Here is a 24,633-nt window from a genome sequence, read left to right as displayed (position 1 = left end):
AGGTCTTTCAAGACACAAAACCATGACACCACAAATTATTACAGAGCTGAAACTCCTGGAAAGTCATCATCTACTGTCCTGCACAGTGAAGTAATATAATTCAGTAACTTCAATGGCAAAACTTCAGTTTCAGAAATATGAGATGGAAGATGAGTTTCAGTAAATTTAAATAGATTTATTTAGCAGCCATTATTGTGCATTGAAATAGCATGTTTAAACTTCAATCTCAAAGGATTAATATGTATACGTGGTACACTGGGTGTGTATTTATCCTTGCCATTCTTAAAATGATGATACAAAAAGTATGGAAAAATTATTTTCGTGTTCTTCATTTGATCAGTGTAAGAAGAGCAGGGATAAATGCACAAGGGGCATACAATGAATAGTTCTCACTGAAACTTGAGAGTGGACTTGATGGCCCATCCATATGTAAATGTCTTGTTCTTCCCTCAGTGCATTTAAGTAACTGCTTGAAGTATTGTATTGTTTCAGCTTTTTGTGTCTTTGTCAATTGGACCAAAAAATAACTGTCAGAGGCTATTTAAAGAATGACAGTTTTGAGTGCTAACAGGTACACCTTTCACATGTGGAATTCTACTTCCTTTTTTCAGAACAAAAACATTGTTTCTCTACTTGTGAATTTTGTTTTGTCTCATCACACATTTAATGGCTCCTACAGTATCTTAAATTAATTACATACAGTGATAGTGAATCCTGATGTATATGTTATATGTGGACATGCATATGTTTTTAAGCATTAAGCTTCCCTCCCTCCCCTCGAGTATAACATCCAAAAAGCTTGAAAACTGATGCTAAGGAACAAACAAAGAAAATTCAAACTTTTGTTGCCTTGATTACAATTGACGTTATGTTCAACATATACCTCATGATTTTTAGTGTATAGGTTTGGGGCTGATGTGACATAGTAGAGAAGAGAGAGATTAGTTTAGTAAAGTTAAAATCTGATAGTGTAAAAGAGAAGCATAAAAATCTTGCTTGAATAATTCATATAAGAACCATTTTTATGTGGACTTGTGTGCCTATGTATAGAACTGAAAGATGAGAGAGAATTGGAAACAGATGATAAAACATACAGAATAGCATGTTGCTTCACTGAGTGAATTTGAAATATTTTAAAGGTTTTGAAGAAAGGCAACTGTTTAAGATGAGTCATTTTTCTTTTTAGAAAGCCAGTTACCTACTTTTCCTCATTTTCCTTCTTACCTTTACTTGCTTTGTAATTTTACTAACTTGAATTTTATCCTTTTCTCACAAAATTGCCTGCATTGAGAAGGACGTAAGCGTAAAAAGCATAAAAAGCATTTTAAGAAACCCTTTAAAAGTCATGATCACTCAAAAGGTGGGTACAATGTAGCCTTCTACATTGCATATTTTATTTGCTATTTGTTTTTTAATAGCAAATGGGAAAAACACAGACTTCCAGGTCCAAATTCTTCTCCTCCATTGTACAGCTGGAGTAATGCTATTGATTTCAGTGTAGTGAAAATTTAGATTAACAGGCTTTATTGCAGAATTTGGCCCATCCTCTGCACATAAAACGTCAGTAAAATTCAAGCTTACTGTTTGAAAAAGAAGGCACAAGATTTTAAAACAAGGATTTTTGTTCTTTGTGTGTGTCACACTATTTCATAACGTGAAAATAGTTATGGTCATATATCAAGAGGCTTCTGATGCCCACATGACATTGATGGCACAACAGGAAAGCATTGTTTTTCTCAACTCCACTTTTGTTAGCATTTGTTATAAATAAATAATATGCTAAACTCCAAACAGAGTTATTGTAGGCAAATAAACTGTTACAAAGCATATAGAGAATAGAATTCACATCTTCTGATGTTAAAGTTAATGTCAGTGTTGAGGTTCTCTCTCTTTTTCTTTATTGATTGATTGTACATAAAGCAATAAATATGAAGATTTTCAAAGGCACAAAGGGCAGATAGTTTCCCATCCCTTACTGAAAGTCAGTGGGAGTTTGGGAGCCTGTTTCAGATGGATTAATTGTCTGGGGTGGGGGGGGGGGGAATGGAAGGTATATTCTTGGGTATTTGGGGATTATTTTTCCTATCTGGGAGGATCTAGGTGGAAATGTGCAATATATAAAACAAGAGGTGGAAAATGACTGAGTAAGGTAGTCTTGTCATACAGTTTTTGCTTGCACACATTTCTGCTCAAAGTTGCTGATGATGGGTTTGTTTATTTGCTCACTCCATGGAAAGCAAGTAATCACAATGTCCTCATTCATCTTCAGTAACAAGACACATGCACTTTTCCATTTCTGAACAAAATGCTACTGAGCTTTGATGTGTGAGGCTTTTTTGAGATGCAGATATCTTCACTTTTCTCTTGAAGTGAGCTATACAGTGCATGTATATTTGGCATCATATAGTTGATGTTTGTTTGTGTACAATTCATAAATAACTATATATTCTATATTTAAGGACAAATTATTCATAAGAGTTAAGTCTTCAAGATTAAGCATTCAAAAATCAGGTGGGACTATATGTGCAACCTTAAGTGTAGTCTTAACCCTATCACTTGTACATAGCTTGGCAGAATTTGATTTAAAAATATTTTCTATAGATAATATCCATGTTTCTTTTTAAGCATTTCCCCCATTTTTGTCTGCTTACATTTTCACAGTTGTGGGAAATTATAGGGGGAGTCAGACGGTGGAGCGGGAGGCACACATTTATTTAATGACAGTAGATGTTTTGATTCAGAAAGTTAAAGCTTTATAACTATTAAAACACAAATTGTCAATGTTACATGTCAAAATACACAAAGTAAATATCCTTAAATCAAACTTTAATAAGTTCCTAAGCAGCCTTTTTCTGACTTAGCCTGTCTGTACATTTCACTTTATTATTGATGAAAGTATTTTTTGTCTCTTTGGGTACAATGAAATCAACACTTACAGATAAAAATCTAATCCTTCCAAGCCTACATGTATACAGTATATGCACATTCATGTATACAACTGCTGATAGCCATGCATAGCATTTTCTTTTATAGTGTAAGAGCCTGTGTCCCAGTCAGTGAAATTCCAATTACTTAAAGATGTATATGAAATGAGCAAGGCTTCAAGAAGCCATGTCTCATTGAATTCATAATTGAGGAGAGAAACACATTGACTGTGTAGCTGAGTCAGCCTGGTACACATGCACTGCAGCCTTGTTTGCCTAAATCGCCACTAGTAAATGGCTTTAAAAGTCTTACTTGGAAGATAGCACACTCGTGTGCTAATCAAACCGTATAACTTGATCAAATCAAAACCATTTTTCACCAGTACCCTCTCAAAACTACTTTCCCTCACTGAGGAGTATCACCTGCCAAATTGCACCTTTCTACTCTTATCTATACCAGTGCTGTCACTGTTAGGCCATTTCTAAAGGGTTGTTTCATTATGAGTAAAGCTTGTTTTTTCAATTTCTTATTCAAAACTGGGTTTGTTCAAACTAGAAAAAAAATGACCTTTGGGCAGAGATTGGGTTTGAAAAACTTCAGCCTGAAAGATGAAAGTTGATTGCTTAGAAGCATCTGGCTTTAAGTGGAAATATAAGTGTAGTGCAGATCGTGTGTTGCTAGTTCTCTTTTGTTACACTTCATGAACTAAAAACATACATTCTGAACATCAGTATAGGCAGAATTCTTATGATCTACAGAACACATTTTTTTATATGAAAAGATTAATAGAATGTTATGTTTGGGCAAAGGATCGGGGAAGTTGTCCACTCCAGAGGGATAAACCAAAGCTGCTGCTTTTGCCTCTTCAAGGTCTGCTGCAGTTCTTAGTACAGTGTATAGTTTGTCAATTAACATAACTGTCTGTCTCTGTTAACACCATATGTAATATCTGTAATTCAAGCAAGTTTTTAATTGTTCCATTCTTTTGCAATTTCTCCCTTTAAACTTGAATATTTTTAATTTGTTTTCTAAGCACAAAAGGGCTCTAAACAATTTAGACTAAAGCTTAAATGGCAATACTTAATGTGAATAAGTGTGTGAAGTTGTTGAAATGTGGTGAACGAAACTTTGTATGTCTTGTTGGGCAAAATGTAATGAATATAATGAATGCTGATTTTTTGTTTTTTTGTTTTTTTAGATAAGCCAAAGGCAGAGAAAAAAGATACATTCTTAGAAAAGCTGGCAACTCAAGTTATAAAAAATGTACAAGTCAAAATAACAGGCATTCATGTCAGATATGAGGATGATGTAAGTGTCCTTAACTTTTTTTTTCTTTCTCTTAAACCAAATTTCAACTGAGATATCTCTCATTGTGACAATAGGCTGTTTTCTATCTGCACTGTGTACTCAGTGGATTTGAAGTAAATCAGAGTTTTTCAACCATCTTAAAAAGTTTTCATGTGTTTAATACCAGCAAAACAAAACAAAAGCCCTCCAGGATGACTGAAAGTTTAATACTCTGTGATTATATAGCTGGACTTGGCCCTCCAATTTGGACAGACAGCTGCTTTTCATATCTTTGTATATGCAATTGAAGCTGCTGATTGTTCAGTGTATTATAGCAGGAACAGAATAGTAGGCATCCATTCTAAAAAGAAAACTCCACAAAGTTTTTAAGGAGCCTTAATACTATTTAGATCAATAATAGAGGATTTTTGTGTTTAAAAACTAGACTTTTTTAGCTATTTCTTTTGGGAAAAGAGAGAGGCCAGGAGTTAACTGTGAAAGTTACACACCTGAAAAGAGGAAAAAGTTGTATTGAGGCTTAGAAAAATGTCCTCTTATCTCAAAGAAGGTGAGAAGCCTTTAAAAAGCAGAATGATGTAACCAAGACAGCTGTTGGTTGGAGAGTATCTCCATGTGGTTTGTATGGAAAAGGAGGGATGTAGATATGGGGCATGTGGTGGAGGATAACAGTTGGATCTCACCAACTAAAAGAGATTTTCAACTCAATATTAGATGCAAGAAGGGGCTTAAAAATAATTCCTCTAAACTGAATGAAGGGACAGATTAATGGAACTTTCTTAGAAGTTGCTGCATGATATCAGATTTATCATGGGCATAGCTAGTTACAGTGAAGTGTATGTTACATTGAAGATTTAAATTCCAAGGCTACAAAATGGAGTCACTGTTTTAAGATGTCTAATGAGCTGATAGGTGTTCGGTTTGCTGCATAAAATACAATATTTAAATAAAATTTCCTTTTTATCCTTTTCTGTTTTGTAGATCACAGATCCCCTTCGGCCACTTTCTTTGGGAGTGACATTGGGTGAACTTAGTTTACTGGTAATTTTTTTTTTTAGCTCTGTTTCATTTAATCTAATTTATGATGAACATGGTTACAGGATTTAGAACATAATACAGACTTGCTGAACAGATTTGTAAACCGAATACTTGGTTCTGTTTACCTAAAGCTGTGCATGTAGTTGTTTGTTTTTTGCTTTCAATTAATCACTGTCTCTACAAATATTATTCATGTTTTTGTGGTCAAACATGGGCTGAGAGCCTGTAGGGGGAGGTCTGTCTGTGGTTTAGATTATGTCACTTGACCTCATGCTTCAGCTCATCTGTGTAACTGGATAGAAGGAAGTGTTTACTGCTGATTTTGCATTAATCTGTCCTAGGTAAAATAGGAGAAACAATTCCATGTTGCAGTACTATGCTGAACAATTTTTTTCTAGGTCAGCTACTAAATACAAGGAATTCATAGAAAATACAAGTGCAGTCAGTGCTAGTTAACTAGAAAACGTCTACAGGAGAAGAGAAAAAATCGTATATGGATATTTTTGCTTAATACTTTTGTGCATCCTTTGACGTTCAGTAACACTTGAAAAATGCAAAAAGAAATGTAACTTTCTTTGTACCACTGATCTGCTGGAGAGGCTTAACATTTTGGTATTAGATGAAAAGTCTAGAACAGGATTCTGTGAGTTCTGTAGAGATGGAAGCTGGGATTGTGAAAAGCACTTGGCATTGGCCACAATGTGAGAAAAGTTAGCTCAGCACCGAGGGCTTTTAAAATCCCCAGCCTTAATCGTCGTATTCATGTTACTTACACATAGGTCCCAAAACCTAGCTCAATATTCATTTTTTTTTAAAAAAGGATAGAATCAGCAATGTTGATTCTGGAGTGTACAGTGTGGTGTTCCTTATGTATGTGAAACTTGAAATACTTGTTTGAGGTGGCCTCTGCATACTCCTATTTGTGGGAAGCACCTTGTCTTCTGCTGCCACTGAGTTTATGCAAAATGTTGCTCCTTGGGACCCTATGACTGGTGCCAAAGGACATTCAGTTTTCTGAGATGAAATTATTGAAGTGTCGTATGGCTTGATCCACTGCAGACTTTATCTTCTTTTTGTGTGGTTAGCTGGTGTAGGGCCTAGAGTGGCTTCCCCCCTGCAGAGGCCAGGTTGGTCGGGGCATTATTAATCCACACATTTCCTTGATTTTATTAAAACAACAAGGAGTCCTGTGGCACCTTAAAGACCAACAGATTTATTTGGGCGTGATCTTATGTGGGTAAAAAAACCCACTTCTTCAGATGCATGGAGTGGAAATTTCAGATACAGGCATAGACAGACTGATAAATGAAGAGAATGGAAGGAAGGGAGTTGCCTGTGCCTGTGTCTGTCGTTTTCACTCCATGCATCTGAAGAAGTGGGGTGTTGTGTTTTTTTTAACCCACGAAAGCTTATGCCCAAATAAATCTCAGTCTTTGAGGTGGCACCGGACTCCTCGTTGTTTTTGTGGATACAGACTAACATGGCTACCCCTCTGATACCTGATTATATTACTGCTCTGTAATATGAGTCGTAAGATTTTTTGTTTTTAAGTTTGTTGTACATCTCCTTTAAAACAAACAGCCAAACGAACTGGATCTCTAGTCTTTGGATATGAAAATTCCATGGCCAACAAAGCCTCAGAGGATCTGGGTAGGAAGGGCATTATTCAGTGAAGCATGTCATGCTCCTAAATGATGGTGGGCCAGCATACATACTGCTTTGTTCTGTTGTGGAAAGCCTATTCCTAGATCACTGCTTGGTAACATAGCAATAGGGAGTGGAGGGTTCTGTGCCTTCATCAGTGAAAAAGGCCTTAAGACCCCGTTGACTATATCTGGCATAGGATCGGTTGTGTGGCCCTCTGAACCAGAGAGACTGTACTCCCCCGTCAGTGTCAGGCAAATCAGGATAAATTAGGTACTGAAGAAACCAGTGCTAGGTCATGCGCTGTACCTGGCTCTGAGAGCTGGGAATAGGGTGTCAGTTTCCATCAATAAATCCTTAATTTGTATATTTAACTCTGTTGTCTAAACTTGATGAACTTTGTAGCTTGACACACACAAGTTTAGCCTTACATGAACAACACCATTCAACCCTTAAAAATGTATAACTCCTAAAATCATTTATGTTTAAACATCCATAGTTCTATATTATAGAGAAACTGGTTTTAAACATATTGGGTTATGTAAGTCTTAAAATCCTTTTATGTATCAACCTTTTTTTTTTTTTTTTTTTTTTAAAGTGTTATGTCTGAGCCGCTGTTGAGCCTTGTAAATGGGACAAGGTGTTGAAACATGAAATACATCAACATAAGTGGTCAAAATTTCAAAACCAGCCAACAAAATTTCTTTGCAAAATTTGTCCACAGGATATATATACCGAGGAAGCTATTTTGGCTTTCATTGTTTAAATATATGTTAAGTGTTGTAAATTGTGAAGTTACCGGTATACCCTCAGGTTAAAAAGGATTAAAAAAAAACACCCTTGAAATAAATGTTATATAATGAATTTAAGATGGCTTCATGGAGAATAATTTCTAATGTTTTTCAACTTCTAGACAGCCAATGAAAACTGGACACCTTCCATTTTAAATGAAGCTGCAAAAATCATATACAAGGTAATATAGCGTTCATTATTTCAGTCAGGTCATTGTTACTTGGATCAGGAGTGAAAACTGGACCAAAAATATCCACTGATTAAATTAACTCAATTCAGTAGTCCATGAAAGGGTGAGTGGGGGAACATACTGGTTTAATGAACCAAAATAAGGAAATCATGGTGCTTTAACTTGTTTTTTTTTATATATTACTTTGTAGCTCTTCATTCCATATGCCCTTGATTTCAGTTGTTTTTTTTATAACTAGTGAGAAGTAGAGCCATGGTCACTGCTTAAATACAAGGCATTTGTTTTCAACTCTGTGTGTAAATGGGGTCCTCATACTAAGCACAAGCAGCAATCTGTTCATTAAATAAACTCTAAGATATTGTTAACCTGATGCAGATTCCAGCTTCCTTACTCAAGGAATCAAATATTGGCCTCAAAAAACAAATTGAACCAGACACATCTTGCATTCATTCTTTTACCCTCACAAAATAGACTTCAACTACAGAAGTAGGAAAAGAAGGCCAGATTTTTGAGCAATGCATTTCAATCAAATCTGGCAAAAAGAAATTGCCATCAAAATTAGGGTTTTCACATACATTGAAGGCTTATTTCATTAATTCAGAAGTTGTATAGTTTATTTTAATAAATTGCGGAATCCATTGAGTTTTTTCTTTCCTTTGCAGCTTCTGCGTCTTGATTGCCTCAGTGCCTACTGGAATGTGGGTAGCGAGATGTATTATCATGGCTCCCGTGAACAAATACTGGTAATTTAGAAGGCTGCATACAGTAAATGGTTATATGATATAAATATGATACTGTTAGGATAAGCTCATCGAGGGAGATGTCAAATTCAAAAATAGAAATTAGGTGTCTAACTCTCAATTCTGATGTAAAAATCTCCTTCGTAGTCTGTATTATGCTCTGATCATAAGGAAATTTTTAGGCAAAGCCAGTAGAGCTGGGTGACTGATTTTTATTTTCCCCACTCCCTTCAATTATCTAATAAAATCATGAATGTAGGAACTGATCCTGTTAATATTTACTAGTTCTGCTGACTGTTGAGCATTATCCCATTGATTTGTAGGATCATAAACACTATCAAGTACTATGACTGTAGAATTCACAATGTTGGATCATTCATTATAATTTCTTATCTCATATCTGATTATTTATATTGTTCAAAAATTCATTGTTGGCTACTTAATTTTTTTCTCATTTAGTAACTTAATCTGGGCTTTGTGTTGGTTTCTCCATGCATAGAGTTTTTAATTTCATTATGGTAGCACCTTAAATCTGAATCAGAGATCAGGACTCTATTATATTAGACTCCCTTCACAGGGTAAGCTAGCCCGTAAAAAGGGTTGGGAAGGAGATGAGTGTTGAAGTCATGTGTCAAGGATCATGTGCCTAAATAAGGCCTGCCAATGCGGATAAGAGAAGACTGGTGAGCAGTCATAAGTCCTAGGAGCAGTAGACCTGGGAGTTCAGAAGAAGACGATAGCAGGGAGAAGAGACTAGGGAGTCAGCTCTCCATCAAGAGTAGGAGGGCAGCCAGGAGGGTTGGCAATGTAGAAAGAGGCATTTGGAAGAAGCAGGACAGGTTAATGTTTGAGGCAAATAATCTGGTTGTTTAGGGTTCCCATAGCAAAAGGTGGATGTGGGTTTCCTAGTGCTGTTACATTGGAAGGGATGCAGGGTTCTCTGCTGTTAAAGGGAGGATTGAGAGACTTATGCTGCCACCTAGTGAAGTAATATACTAACACCTATGAAAAAGGGGAATATGAAGACACTGGCTAGAGCCTGAGGGAAGGGGACTGCTGAGAGTGTATTTTGTGAAAGACAAGACAGACTCTTGAGGAGAAAGGGCTTAGCCCAGCAAGTCTGGGACAGAATATTAGTTGGTTTGGACTTGAGATTTACTCTGGAAGGAGTGGGCTTTTGTAAGTTGGCTGGAAGGCCAAGACATCTCAGCAACCTGACCACTTTGAAAGCCAGGAGAACACTTGAGAGAGGGAAAGTAAGGCAGTGGATAGGGACCAAAGCCAGACCAGGAAGGTCTCAGCTACACTAGTGTTAGTAGTCTATCACCAACTAAGATGACAATATTGTCACAGTTCTCACCTATGGCTACAAGTAACAAAGATATTCCCTGCCCTAGGGATCTTACAGTTCAGGTGTTGGATAGGATGTGACATATCAATAAAACTAAATAAAGAAGGGTGGGAGCATAACCTAACAAACCTAGGTTGAGCATTAAAATGGACGGCTACGTTTGCAGCTTGACTAACCACTGCCCGATGGAAGTGACTTGTAGCCATCGTAGTAGAGAGAGTTTTAGCGAAGACATTTGAAGGATGATAAGGTGGTGATTTATAGATTTTTGTTGTCCCCCCCGCACCCCCGTTCATAAGGATCAACATTAACAAAAAGATGGAGAGACTTGAGGGAAAAGCAGACAACTGCGTGAACAAGGCTGCCATTGTTGGCAGAGGAAAGATAAAGATCAACAGCTCGATAAGTTGGTATATATGAAAGATAGGGTGAGGCTAAACAACAATGGGCTTTAAAGACAAACAGAAGGAACTTATGTTAGATATGGTGGTGGATGAGGGAGATCCAGGAGAGCGACGTGAGTGGACCGTTGATATTATAAACCAGGAAGATGGTCATAGCAACAGTATTTTGTATGTGTTCGAGAAAAATAATGAAGGTGGCATGAGGGCCAGGGCAAGTCTTTACCACGGTTTGAATACCTGGGTTAAGAGAGAGTGCCATATCTAGGTTTAAGGCAGGTAGTCTGGTTTTAATTCCTTCAAGCTGCTATTATCTAAATGAGCAATAAATCATAGAATAATGCAATTTTTATATACACAATCTTTATCTCTATTAACTAGCAAAGAAGACTTGTGTTCTGTAACAGTTTCCCTTTCTTTGCAATACAGGTCTGTCGCATCTTACGTGCATTTAACATGCGCGATTTCAGCTTTACGCGGTTGGCAAAAACAAAACAAAAAAGTGAAAAATAACAATTTAAATACTGTTTCCGCCCGCCATTCAACTCAATGGAATTTTGACTATAAGCGGTTTTCGCTTTACGCGCTAACTGCGGAACGGAACCCCCGCATAAGATGAGACAGTCCTGTATTAATACATTATCTTGTTGTAAGATTAACTCTGGCAAAAGTAGGACTTGTGAACACAGTGCATTAAAATATGAGCCTAGCCATGATAGCTTAACTGAATTAGAAACTTAAATTGACTATCATGCAGGTTTACTTTCTGCTGTATTCATAATCTAGTATTGCCTCTTACAAAGCTGATGATTAGCTAGCTATTACATTTCTTCAGAGCCAGTATATAGATTTAAGAAACCCCATAGACCCTTCCAATCTAGTTTTCAATCACAGTTAATTTGGGTTTTAATAATAATTGTTACTATGGACAAATGTAAACCTTTTTTTCTGTGCACTTGTTAAAGACCTCTGACGTGCCAAATCACCATTTACTAGTAAGCAGATTACATCATATGGCTGCTTCAATAATGTGATTAAATGGGTTGCCTCATTTTTAAGTAATGACTAACAGATGGTACTTTGACATTTGTTGTTTAATTGAAGTAGTACCTTGTTCAGTATCTTGCAGCTTTAGGGTCCTTTGTGAAGTATACTTTCAGAAGTAGTATACAGAAGTTTTACCTTGCTTTGAAAGTTTTTTGAAGACAGACATTGAATTTTTTTTCACTTAGGTTTTGACTAAACATTCACATCAATATGTAAATTACTTATCTTTCTGTGCAGCTTATGAAGGAGTTTGATCCATTCAAATAGCTGATTCTGATGCGAAGCTTGTACAGTTATCTAACTGATGGCTTAAGAAATAATTACACTCAGAAGACTCAATTGTAAAAAGCTTGAACACATGCAAAAACATCCCCAGGGGGAGTGTGTGCATGGATACTAGCAGAAGTTGAATACAAATAGATGTTTCAAAGGGAGAGGTGGAGTGTTACACTGGTGGGTGTGGCTGAACTGTCCTGTATGGCCAGTCCTGTAGCTCCTTACTTATGAAAATTTTGCTTGTGTGCTTTTGCCCCTGATCAGTATGCACTGGTACTGTTGGTAACATGCTCCACGTGGAGCCTGCAGGCAAGTGCCAACCTGGCTCTTTAGTGTATCAGAACAGTAGTATAAGCATTGAAGGCGCTCATTTGGGTTTTACCTAAGCACTTGGTGACTGTCACATGAATATGGGTGACACAAAAATGTAGCTGAGGGTTTAACAAAAGGTATTCACTAGAGCAGGTCAGAAAATCTTTGTCAAGTGTTCCGTTAAAAAGTGCCATTTTGTTTAAACCAAAATTTTACATAAAATCATATCATCTGTTTAACTACATCTCATGTAGAAAAATGGAAAAACATTTGGAAAATGCCCCATTTTGACATTTTTAGAATACATTTCAATTTTTCTTTTTGAAATGATTTCTTGTTTCAGAATTTATCTTTTGTGTAAAAAAGGGTCAAAATTGAAACAAAACATTTCAGATTCATCAAGATAAAATATTTTGATTGTCCCAGAACAAATTTTTAATGAGTTTTGGGTTTTTGTCCTGATTAAGGATGGAAAAAAATCACTTTTTGTGTTTAAGCATACATTGTATGTACACTTTTCCACCAGTAATTAGTACTATATGTTAGGGCATAAATCCACAAATTCTATCATCAGGAAATACTTGATTGCTGCATGCATGGACTTTATAAGGGAATGATTTGTGCTGGATTTTATAGAAGACAAGTTGGAGAGTGGCTTCCAAAAATAAGTAACTGAGGTGGTCTATCTGTGTGGAAATTGATTGTGATTAGGTTCACATATTGACAAGATTGGTTTAATTCTCACTCATGAGAGTTGTTAAATGAATACAGAAAAGTAGATCTGAAGAGCACAATAATATTGAAAGAATGAAGAAAGCTGACTTAAGAGGAAACAAAAAAGGAGGTAAAGGAAGAGTAGAAAACTGGAAGACAGTAAGCCGTGGGGGGATTGAAGAACTGAAAAAAAAGATTTGAGGAGTGGACCTCATATGATGTTATCCTCCTCACTTACTGCAACTTCTGTGATCATTACAGAATACAAAACTGAACTGCCACAGTGTGAATAAACTTTCAAGGTCAGATTAAGACCTCATTTGAGCATGAGATCTTCTGCATCTTTGCCAGGACAGAGAGTGCTTACATATTTATCATAGTCTCAAATTCCACGAATAATGACAGTTTCTCTACTTTGTTCTGTGCTTTCCCCAGCTTCCTTCACATAGGGAAGAAGTCAGGGCTCAGGGATAGCTGTCCAGGACACTGATCCAGCAAGAACCTATTCTTCACTGGATTGTGTCCACACTCTGCTGACAAGCAGTTAATAGGTTAATGCCCTTTTGCTTTTTGATGGACTCGGTGCAAAATGTACTGCCGTATAAGTTTTAAGCTTTAAATAGTATGTAACCAGTCACTGGCAAAATTTGTTCTTCTGCTCTAAACAGGTTTGGAGTAACAGTTAATTCTGTAGTTATGTCAGCTAAATGTTTTTTGGCTTCTAAATGTTAAATTGGCACATAATTTTGTTTTATTCCCTTGTAGCACAGATGAGACGAACCATGTTTGTGTAACTGATTTGGTTGTTCATCTTTGCTCCCATCTGTTTGTGCACTATGGCATCCCAGAGTATGTTGCTCCTGACAGACACAATATCCTGCACAAACCGTATGGAATTAAGATAAACTTCACTGAATTAAATTAAAACTTATTGAATTGGGTTTAATATCTTTGGGGTCCATTGTATTAAAAATGCAATTGTTGTGTTATAAGATTGTATGCAACTTCTAGGGAAGTGACTAATGTAAATATTGGGAACTCTGAAGAACTGTTTGGCACAAGATGTGTGAAGTGGTTTTCCTAGGAGGTACTTGGGAGGCCTGTTGAAACTAAACCCTTGGAGAGACCCTTGATTTATTCCTGGAAACTCCAGATCAAAGACTCCTAAACTGTATAAAAGATGGACTAAACTTTTTGTGAGGGTACATGATCTGAGCAGAAGCTGTGTTGAACTTGAAACAACAGTGAAACCCCTTGGGTACGGTTTTGAAGGGTTGTTCCTCACAGAGCCAATGTTAGGCTTGAGGTGATATCTGGGAAGCTTATTAGCATGCATGTAGATTCTTTTATTGTTTTAATGGTTTCTCTATAGTGCTTTCACCTTAAGAATGAAATTGGTTCACATAAGAAGCACAGTGTGGTATCCTATAACTGTTGGTAATCACTCTGTTAGGCCTGGTCTACACTAGGACTTTAAATCGAATTTAGCAGCGTTAATTCGAACTAACCGCTCAACCGTCCACACCAGGAAGCCATTTAATTCGAACTAGAGGGCTCTTTAGTTCGAATTTGGTACTCCACCCCGACAGGTGGAGTAACGCTAAATTCGACATGGCTAGTTTGAATTAGGCTAGGTGTGGATGGAAATCGAACTTAGTAGCTCCGGGAGCTATCCCACAGTGCACCACTCTGTTGACGCTCTGGACAGCAGTCCGAGCTTCGATGCTCTGACCAGCCACACAGGAAACGACCCGGGAAAATTTGAATTCCTTTTCCTTTCTGGACAGTTAGAATCTCATTTTGTGGTTGGACATCGGGGCGAGCTCAGCAGCACCGGCAGCAATGCAGAGCTCTCCAGCAGAGGAGTTCATGTAATCTCTGAATAGAAAGAGGGACCCGGCATAGACTGACCGGGAACTCTTCGATCTGATCGGTGTGGGGGGCGAGTAGTCTGTGCTGTTGGAGCGCAGCTCCGAAAGCACACGGAATGCAAAGACCTACGAGAAGGTCTCCAAAGCCATGATACAGACAGAGGATACAGCCGTCATGCAACGCAGTGCCGCGTGAAAATCAAGGACCCCAGACAAGCCTACCAAAAAATCAAAGCAGCCAACGGATGCTACAGAGCCTGCCACCACTGCCCCACCAGTGACCATGGACTCTGATGATGGGACAGTGTCGACGGACAGTTCCTCGACGATGTTCACGGACGGGGAAGATGAGGAAGGGTTTGTGGAGGACGAGGCAGGCGACAGCGCTTACAACGCTGGTGTCCCCGACAGCCAGGATCTCTTCATCACCGTCACGGAGATCCCCGACCAACCCTCCCCGGCCATGAACCCGGATCCTGAATCAGGGGTAGGAACAGTCGGTAAGTGCTTTAACCATGTTAACTTTTATTCTTAATATAACAGCAATCTGAAGTGTGTGAAAAGGAGGTCTCTGTATATATGGTGATAGAACAGAAATCCTCCTGGGAGATCTCCACGAAGCTCTCCTGCCGTTAATCGATAAGCATCAGCAGGAGGTTCCTGGGGAGAGCTGCCTTATTGGGTGCTCCGTGATAGCACACTTTTCCGCGCGAGGCTTTCATGCGGTATTCAGGGAGCACTGCCTCCCAGAGCACGGCTGCATAGGTCCGTGGTTCGTGCTAGATTTCACGCAGCATGCGCTCTCTATCTCCTTCAGTGCCCGTCCTCACGGTTATCTCGCTCGGAGACTCCTGCATCTAAGTAGGGAAATTACTGTAATGTTACGCCTGGTCCAAAGTATTTTTAAAAAATCTCCGGACAGACGGCATAGCACAGACTCAGCACGCAGCTGCGTGACGAGCGTAACGGAAAGCCAAAGAATCAAATGGACGCTCATGGAGGGAGGGGGGAACGAGGACGCAAGGTATCCCACAGTTCCTGCTGTCTCCGAAAAGCATTTGCATTCTTGGCTGATCTCCAAATGCTTCTAGGGTCAAACACAGTGTCCGCGGTGGGTCGGGGCATAGCTCGGCAATTTACGCACCCCCCCGACCCCCAGAAGTTAAAGGGAAAACAATCCTCTGTTGACTCTTTTACATGTCACCGTATCTGTACTGAATGCTGCAGATAGACGCGCTGCTGCAGCACTCAACAACAACATCCTTCCTCCCACCCCGCCATGGGTGGCTGATGGTACAATAGGACTGCTACCCGTCCTCATCATCAGCCTATTGGCACATGGGGCAGTGCAAAAGGACTGGTAACCATACCAACTTGCTTGGGACAGGTCGATCAAGGTCACCTGGTCCTAATTTTTCATGGTAGATGGTGCAGTATGGCTGGTAACCATCCTCATCATTGCAACAGGGGGCTGAGCTCCATCAGCCCCCACCCTTCATTGTAAAGAAAAGATTCAATTGCCTGGACTAGCAGAGGGATGATTGGCTCCCTCCTCCACACCCCTTAATGTCATCTCTGGACTATCATTGCAGCTGGAGGCTTCCTTCCACTCATTTCTCACAAACGACTACCTGTGTCTTATTCATGCATTCTATATTACTTCATCACACAAGTGGGGGGACAATGGTATTGGAACCCAGGAAGGCTGGGGGAAGAACGGAATGAACAGCTGGGGTTGTTTCAGGAGCACACCCTGTGAATAGCATTCAGCTCAAAATTTATGCATGATTGGCCAGAGAGCAGCTGTGCTCTCTGGTTCTATGATACAGTGGTTCTCTAGTACAGTTGCCCATATTCTAGGCAGGACTGATTCTATTTTTAGATACCCAAAAAGGAGGGATTGACTCGGGGAGTCATTCCCAAATTTTGCTTTTGCGCCCCTGGCTGATAGGCCAGGGGCACTTATGACAGCACCAAATGGCGCAGTCCAAAAGGACAGGTAACCATGACCATCTTATTACCGTCTTCTTACCAGTTCATGGTATGGTAGACGGTACAGTATGCCTGGTAACCATCGCTGCTGTCATGCAAAAGCAAAAGCATGCTGCTGTGTAGCGCTGCTGGTCCGCCTCTGTCAGCGGCATCTAGTACACATACGGTGACACACACAAAAGGCAAAATAGGGTCCATTGTTGCCACGCTATGGCGTGTGCCAGGGCATTTCATGGAAAACGTGCTCAAAATGATTGTCTGCCGTTGCTTTCCCGGAGGAAGGAATGACTGGCGACATTTACCCAGAATCCACCGCGCAAATGATTTGTGCAACAGCAGGCACAGGGGTCTCAACAAAAAATTCACAGAGACAGCCTAGACTCAGTTAATTGTTCGCAAAAAAGTATCATTGCAAGGAATTCACTAACTGTTTCCCATCTCACAGCTTCCACTGTCTCCAGACCTTCCACAGCATCCACCTCGCAGAGGCTGGCGAAGATTAGGCGGCGAAAGAAAAAGACAAGGGACATGATTTTCGATGAATGTGTGGGCTGCTACCTAGCCGAGGCGGACCAGCAGAGGCAGTGGAGGGAGAAAGTCTCTCTGTACCAGCGCTCACACAGCGAATGGGAGGAGAGGTGGCGTGAGGAACACAAGCAGGCGACTCAAGCAATGCTTGTACTACTGAGGGAGCAAACGGACACGCTCCGGCGACTTGTGTATGTTCTGCAGGACCGCTGCAGGACAGAGCCCCCGGCAGTATCTCTGCAACCGCCCTCCCCCGCCACAAAGTCACATACCCCCCTCACCCTAAATAACCAGGAGGATGCCCGCCCTGGGCCGTGAATACTGTCACTGCACCCCAGCAGAGTGCTCAAGTAACCAAAAGCTCTCATACCCTACGTTTGCATAAGTCCTTCCCTTCCGGACTCAAACAAGTCCCAATCCCAGTCCCATCCCATAACTGTGTACTTAAGTAATAAAAATACTTTGCTGTTAAGTACTGTTTCCGTCATGTTTTTTCACTGAAGACTGTGTTTGAATGGGGTGCGTGGGGAAGTGCGTTGCTAATTGCATAGGACAGGCACCTTTCCCAGGGTACAGACACGGGGGCCGGATCAGCAGCGGGTCACACACACAGTGCAGTCAGTAGGCACCGTGGTCGGTATGGGAGGTGGTTTCCAGGTTCTGTGTGGGCGGTGGGGATGTGACTTTTTAGCGGGGGAGGGCGGTTACAGATCTTATACAGCGGTCCTTGTCCTGGACCGCTGAGTCACGCAGCAGAGGAATCTGTATCCGTCCTCCTCCGCCACAAGGCCACATAGCCCCCCGCACACAGAATCCCAAAAAGGAGGGATGGCAGGCTCCGTTGAAACAAGCAGTCCGGCAATGCGGACCACTGTAGGAGCAGGAGCCTGTCATTCCTTGAGTTTAGAGGCGGTCTTTACATCAGCGCACACCCTACCCACCACAGTCTGCGTTCCAGTTTCAACCCTTTAACGAAAAGGCATGAATAAAGAAGCCTCTCCTCAGTAACAGTGTGACATGTATTTTATTTTTACACGTGTCTTGGAAGTGGGGGAAATGGGGAGAACGGGGTATTTAACCGAAGAGGAGAGTCAACAGTAACTGGGTAAAGAAACAGGGGCAGGTTCAGCTTCTCTGTAAAGAAACTGAACAGTCACAGGTCACATTTGAAGAGTTCCTTGTCGCTGTCCCAGGCGCCTGTATAGGGCTTCATGAGCAAGTGCATTAGCGGGCAGGCTGGGTCACCGAGGATCACTATAGGTAAATGCACATCCACAACAGTTATTTCGTGGTACGGGAAGAAACTACCTTCCAGCAGCCCACAGTTCCTGAGAACACACGCATCAGGAACCTTGCCCGGCCATCCGACGTTCATGTTGGTAAAACGTCCCCTATGGTCCCCCAGTGCTTGCAGAACCATTGAAAAGTAGCCCAATTTCTCAGCAGCTGAATGTGGAAGAGGTGGACGATAAAGTGCGAGGAGGAGAAAACGGCGAGGATCGCAGCGGGCTCCATGCTTGCAGTGCTGTGGCGTCCACGCTGTCACTGACCAGAAAAGTGCACAAACAGATTGCCCGCAGGCGCTTTCAGGGAGGGAGGGAGTGAGGGCGTGATTGACGGTTCAATGACGACAGTTACCCAAAACCACCCTCGACACATTTTTTCCCCCAGCAGGCATTGGGGGCTCTACCCAGCATTCCAATGGGCAGCGGGGACTGCGGGAACTGTGGGATAGCTTCCCACAGTGCACCGCTTCCAAAGTCGACGCTGGCCCCGTGAATGTGGACTCAGAAATTCGAATTAGTGTATTTAGTATGGATACACAAATTCGACTTCATAAGGTCGAATCCACAAATTCGAACTAAGTTGATTCGAAATAGTCTTGTAGTGTAGACAAGGCCTTAGTCTCTGAAGAGAAGGCAAGTGAAGCTTGCTTAGTCAGCCTGTTTTTGCTGAAAATAAAGCAGGGTAGGCAGGGAACTGTTAATCATGGAGATACTCTGGTCAGGAGGGAGAGAGACAGGGTCTCCATCCAAGAAAGAGAACAGCTAAGGAGCTTGGAAGCCTGACAGTGGGTGTCCTTGCTGAAGCACTAAGGGTGCAGTTGCCCTGAACTGTGACGCAACCCATGGGCCATGTTCTCCAGGTGCACTCTCCCTTGTTGAAGCAATGAGCTATCCAGACCTTCAGAATGGACTGATAGAGAAAAGATTGGGGAACTCGATAAATGCGGATGTAAAAAACAGCTGTGTGCACAAACTAGACCATGTTACTAGCAGGCAGTAAAGGTAGCAATCCTGCTAACTGGTTACAAATACAAGGAAAAGCGTGGGCAGGATTTCTTGGCCTTTGTAGTAGGGACCCCATGATTCCTTGGTTGCAGAATTGTGTGGTCGAAATGTGGAACATCTAATCTCTTCATTTTAGAGTAGGTCTAGTTTTCATGGGAATGATGAAAAGTTTTAAAATATTAATTAATTCGGAGATGTTTTCCCAAACTTTCAGATGAGCTGAACCTATAATTGAGAAGCATGAGCTATCAAATTAATCTTAGTCTCTGAAGTATATTATGATGATGATTTTACATGTCAAAATCATTTAATAGATTATTTTAGCAAAAACATCTAGCTGGGGGGATAAAAAACTAATTTTGACTGGTTTCTGTACTAAGGGTCGCTGGGGTGGGGAACTGGTCACCTAGGCAACTCTTAGGCTACTCAGCCCCCATTTACCCTAGTGTTGTCACTTCAGATTCTTGCCCATAAAGGAAAGAGTGAAGACTAATAAAATTGCTTAAGCAAAATTAGTGCTCACTGCCCAAAGTTTCAGCTGCTTTCGGTGCGCAAAGTAATGGGGCCTCCCTTCTTGCACCCTTCTGACTTTTATCCTTTTAGTTTGCTTGTTGCAGCTGTTCAGACTCCATTACTAGTACACTATTAAAGGGTATGGGGGAGAGAGAGAGACACTTAAAGAAGCAGAGAGATCTTTCAGCAGATGAAAATTTAAGGCTAAATTACTAAGCAAAGGACTTTTTTTCTGTTAACAATTTTTTTCAAACTAGTATTAATATAGGTTAAGCTTTGCACAAAAAAATAGAATGGTATATCGAGGTTTTTAAAGAAAAAAACAGATTAAAATACAAACTAAACAGAAATATCAAATTGTTAAGCTTGTAAATTCAGTTTCCAATGACTGTACTGTTTTTTGTTTTGTTTTGTTTTTTTGCAACACTTTTTATTCATTAAAACACATGGATCTATGAAATTTGTAACAAGCTGTGTCGCTCTTGAATTGGGCTTGTCATCCAGAAGCAGATTCATCAGGCATCTGACTAGACCTCTTACACATGTACCATAATCTGTGTGGCTTGATAGTTGTTGATATAGTCAGTAGTTTTATCTTTGTACTAAGAGTAGAATTCTGCTCCATGCAATTCAGAGGAAACCATCTAATTTACATAACATTCAGTAAACCTTGTTTCCCAGAGGACTAGTTCTTCCTTCTAAACAGGATGTTTGGGTCTTAATTTTAAGATTTATTCTCAAGAACTCCATTTGATAAATGGCTAATTAGTCTGCCTTGTGTTAGTGGTAATAAATTGTGTAAGCCTTAGTAATCTGTCATTTTTAGAGCAGCGGGCTTGGTGTTTCTAAGTAACAAAAATATAAGGTTGTTTACGAGATTGGTTATTGCCTATTAAATATCCCTATTTGAATGTTAGCTTTCATTAATATAGTCCAGCAGACAGGATATATGATGAAATACAAATATTGTGAATAGAAAGCTACCTCCTATTAAATTACAAATTAGCTTTACAGAGGAAGCTGGGAAACGGAACACTTTGAAGAAATTTGTTGCGACAAAATCCCCTTCTGGTAAAAACATTATTTTTTTAATATCTGGTTATCTTTCCGATAAAGAAACACGTGTGTAAACTATCCACTGTGTTCTAGTAACATCTGGTAGGCAAACATTGATGCATTTTCGGCTGAATTGTTGTTCGTTCTTGAATAGGGATATTTGGGGCTAAATAACATTTGTAATTTATCTATATTATATATGAATAGGCTTTAAGTGCTTCCCATGACTAATTTTCATTTTCTTGGAGTGGTATAAAATACGTGTTTCTTTTTCCAATATAAAATTCTACAAATGTACTTAAACCATGCACCTAATTTTGCCTTCTTGTGATATTTTAAATCTAAAAGCTGTAGTAAAAACAATATAATGCAGTTTTCATACATACAGTAATTGCAAAAGGTATTTGAAATGTGAGAACATGACCAAGGTAGACATGAAAAGTTTCTCTTTTCAGAATATACAGGAAAACAAGAAGCAGAGTTATTGGTACTACAGAAATGTTCATACAGGGAGACTGTGTAACCCTTACCCTGACCCGCCTACTGAAATTCTTGTTCCCTTCATCTTCTAGTTGTGGAACCTACTCACAACCATATTCAGAAAGGAGATTTCTTTGCTACAAAGGGGATAGCAAGTCATGATTTTGGCTCTGTTGCCTTTGACCTACTGTGGTTGAAGAGTGTGTGCTGAGGCTCTCTATTCTCATACCTTTTTCTCACCTGAAGGAACAGGAGCTGCCTAGGAGTGGACTCAACATCTCTTGAGATGTTTCTGGGCTGTGTGGCACACTTCTGTATTCCAGTCTTGCTATTAAATGGTTACTTTATGTTGGAAATATCTTGTGTACAGATAGCATTTACAGGCCTAACTTCAAGTACATATAGTTCTGCTGCCTGGGATTATTGGTGCAGTTTTGGTGGTGCTGGATAGATCTACTACTTGGCACACAATTGAGCAGTTGTTGTAGAGCAGCTTTTCATTGTGTAAATGGATTCTTCATAATGCTTGCTGTTTTTTTTTGTTTTTACCTTCTGATACTTTGGGACAGGGATTGGTAACCTTTGGCATGTGGCCTGTCAGGGAAAGCTGCTGGCAGGCTGGGATGGTTTGTTTACTTGCAGGTAAGCGTCCGCAGGTTCAGCTGATCGCAGCTCCCACTGGCCATGGTTCGCCGTTCCAGGCCAATGGGGACTGTGGGAAGTGGTGCGGGCTGAGGGATGTGCAGGCTGCCGCTTCCCTCAGCCCTCATTGGACTGGAACAGTGAACTGTGGCCAGTGGGAGCTGTGATGGGCTAAACCTGCAGACGCTGCAGGTAAACAAACCATCCCGGTCTGCCAGCAGATTTCCCTGATGGGCCGAATGCCAAAGGCTGCCAGTCCCTGCTCTGGGATTAGCAAAGGGCTGGTTACCCACAGGTCCTAAACCGGGGAATTGGTTAATTGTTTCTATGCTGAATACTGTATATGCTTTTGAGACCCTGCTGCATCTACATATGCATATTGGAGTCTTCAAACTCATGAGTATGGAGTGCACATAACTGCACTACTATGGCATAAGAAGTGTTACACTCAGGTTGTATATTAGATGGTAACATGAGCATTTTAAACAAACAAAATATAAAGCATCACTGTGTTTAATCTCCAATGTTTGGCTTTGATAGTTTTGGAATTGAGAGAAGCTCAATTGAATTAAAAGTTAAACCCTGGATTAAAGATAGAGAGAAAACTTAAACAGAAAGCTTGGTTGGAGAGCAGCAGTGTAAGAGGTAAGAAGTACTAAATAAACTGCTGCATTAAACTTCTTCCCATCTGATCTGCAAAATGGCAGCATGTGAACTTGAAACACAGGCTCGGTTTGACTTAAGAGCTCACTAAGAACTTTCTACACCGTAGTAATCAACACCGCCAAAACCTCATAAAGTTTAATTGTTTCCATTTTCAGGATCAGCTAAAAAGAGGAGTTCCTTCTAGTAGCAGTCAACCTCAAAACTACCAGTATAGTAAGTATGTTGAAGAGTGTATTCATATACATCATTTGTGAGTACTTTGCTGTGCTTAAGGTTTTTAAAATAAATGCTGGGAGTCAATTTTTGTGATAATTTAAAATTTTCTGTTAAACGAGACCTGTGATAACGCTTGTGATGGTAGAGGGAGAGGAAGATAGGTTGTGCCATATTTTGTTTCTTTGCTATATAAAGAAGACATTACAGATTTTATCAATGTCTCGTCTCATTCTCCTCCACTTCCCCTACTTTTTTGACATTAGAAGTTACAGATACTGTTTATCCTATTTTCATAAATGGCTTGGCACTACTGTAGAGGCAGCATGATATGACATCATGGGTGCAAGGGGAAACCTAAAAAATGAGGCAGCTGGATACAAGTCTCTTCCTTCAAAAACAATAAAGCTGAATTCAAAAGCTTGGAAAAAACAGAAGTGGTTCTTGTTAAATATTTTCCTTTTGTACACTAACAGCTAAGCCTTGAAAAAGCTCCCATGAAATTCTCCATGGACCAGCAAAAACAGGAAAGTCAGGATTTGGTATTCCTGAAATCAGGGTGGATTTGATTTAAATCAGTTTGAGTTAAATCATGATTTAAATCACTAGTCAGGAAGACTCAACTTAATCATTGATTTCTACATAAAAGTGCATTCTTGTTGGTTGTTATAACCTTAATTCATATTCTTCACAATTCAGAGATAGATGTAGGTTTCATTTTTAGAAGGTACACACTATACATTTTTAAAGTGATTTATTTTGAAAACTTTTCAGATTAGTTTTACAGCTGTATCAGAAAAAGGAGGATTGTTGGGTTATTTCATTTACCAAAGGTAATTGAAGCAGATATTTATGAAGTCATTGGGAGGTGAACTATCTCCAATTCATCAGGTTAATCATTAATATTTGGAGGATTTTCCTGCCATGCCGTATCAGGAGGAGAACATCACCAGACAAAATTTTAATTGTTTTATTTAACTAAAACAACATTACGTATTCTGGATTTTTTTCTTCAACAGCAAACATATAATATATTAACAAAACAATCACATGAATTTTTGAATTTAGTTAAACATTCAAGTTTTTTAAAATCAGATTTGTTTTTGTTAAAATTGTTAACTAAATAGTTTAAAAGAAATATTTAAAAAAAAATTCAATGAACTATGTCAGCCAGGGTCAACATGAGAAATTTAACATATTGGCTTCTGCGGCTAACTGAATCGTCTTCACCTTCGTGTTCCTATTTGTTCATAATCTGGAAAAGAAGAACAAGCTTTCCTGCTTTTTCAGGTCCCAAACGATTTCTCAGTTTGGAATGAATTAATCCAGAGGAAGAAAATATTCTTTCTACACCGGCAGAAGAAGCTATTGCTGTTAAAAGTGAGATTATCACTTCAACAGTCTCTGAATCCAAGTGCTTAAGTGACTTCCACTAGTTCACTGGTGTGACTTTTTAAAACATCATCAGCAAACATATATTTCTTGACTGGTTCACCCTTAGCTCTGAAGTTTATTATAGTTGGCATTATGGATTAATTATGATTGCTGGATGTGCGTGTCATAGCCAACTCCTCTTCTTAAGCAGTTAAGGTTTGACCCTGATACCAAGTATAGAGAATATTTGCAAGAAAATAAGCTGGAGATAG

General features: G+C 39.7%; 1 protein-coding gene across 1 annotated transcript in view; it reads left to right on the top strand.

The window, feature by feature from the left end:
- Positions 1–24,633, top strand: part of VPS13C (vacuolar protein sorting 13 homolog C) — a 194,789-nt gene that overhangs the window by 19,578 nt on the left and 150,578 nt on the right. The window contains exons 6-10 of the mRNA XM_044979645.1: positions 4,124–4,233; positions 5,212–5,271; positions 7,826–7,885; positions 8,557–8,637; positions 22,930–22,987. Coding sequence (XP_044835580.1) covers positions 4,124–4,233; positions 5,212–5,271; positions 7,826–7,885; positions 8,557–8,637; positions 22,930–22,987 — 369 coding nt within the window. The remainder of the gene's footprint in view (positions 1–4,123; positions 4,234–5,211; positions 5,272–7,825; positions 7,886–8,556; positions 8,638–22,929; positions 22,988–24,633) is intronic.

The sequence above is a fragment of the Mauremys mutica genome, chromosome 11 (genome assembly GCF_020497125.1).
Source record: "Mauremys mutica isolate MM-2020 ecotype Southern chromosome 11, ASM2049712v1, whole genome shotgun sequence".
Lineage (NCBI taxonomy): Eukaryota > Metazoa > Chordata > Testudines > Geoemydidae > Mauremys > Mauremys mutica.
Note: the sequence above shows the minus strand (reverse complement) of the source record. Positions and strands in the feature narration are given on the sequence as shown.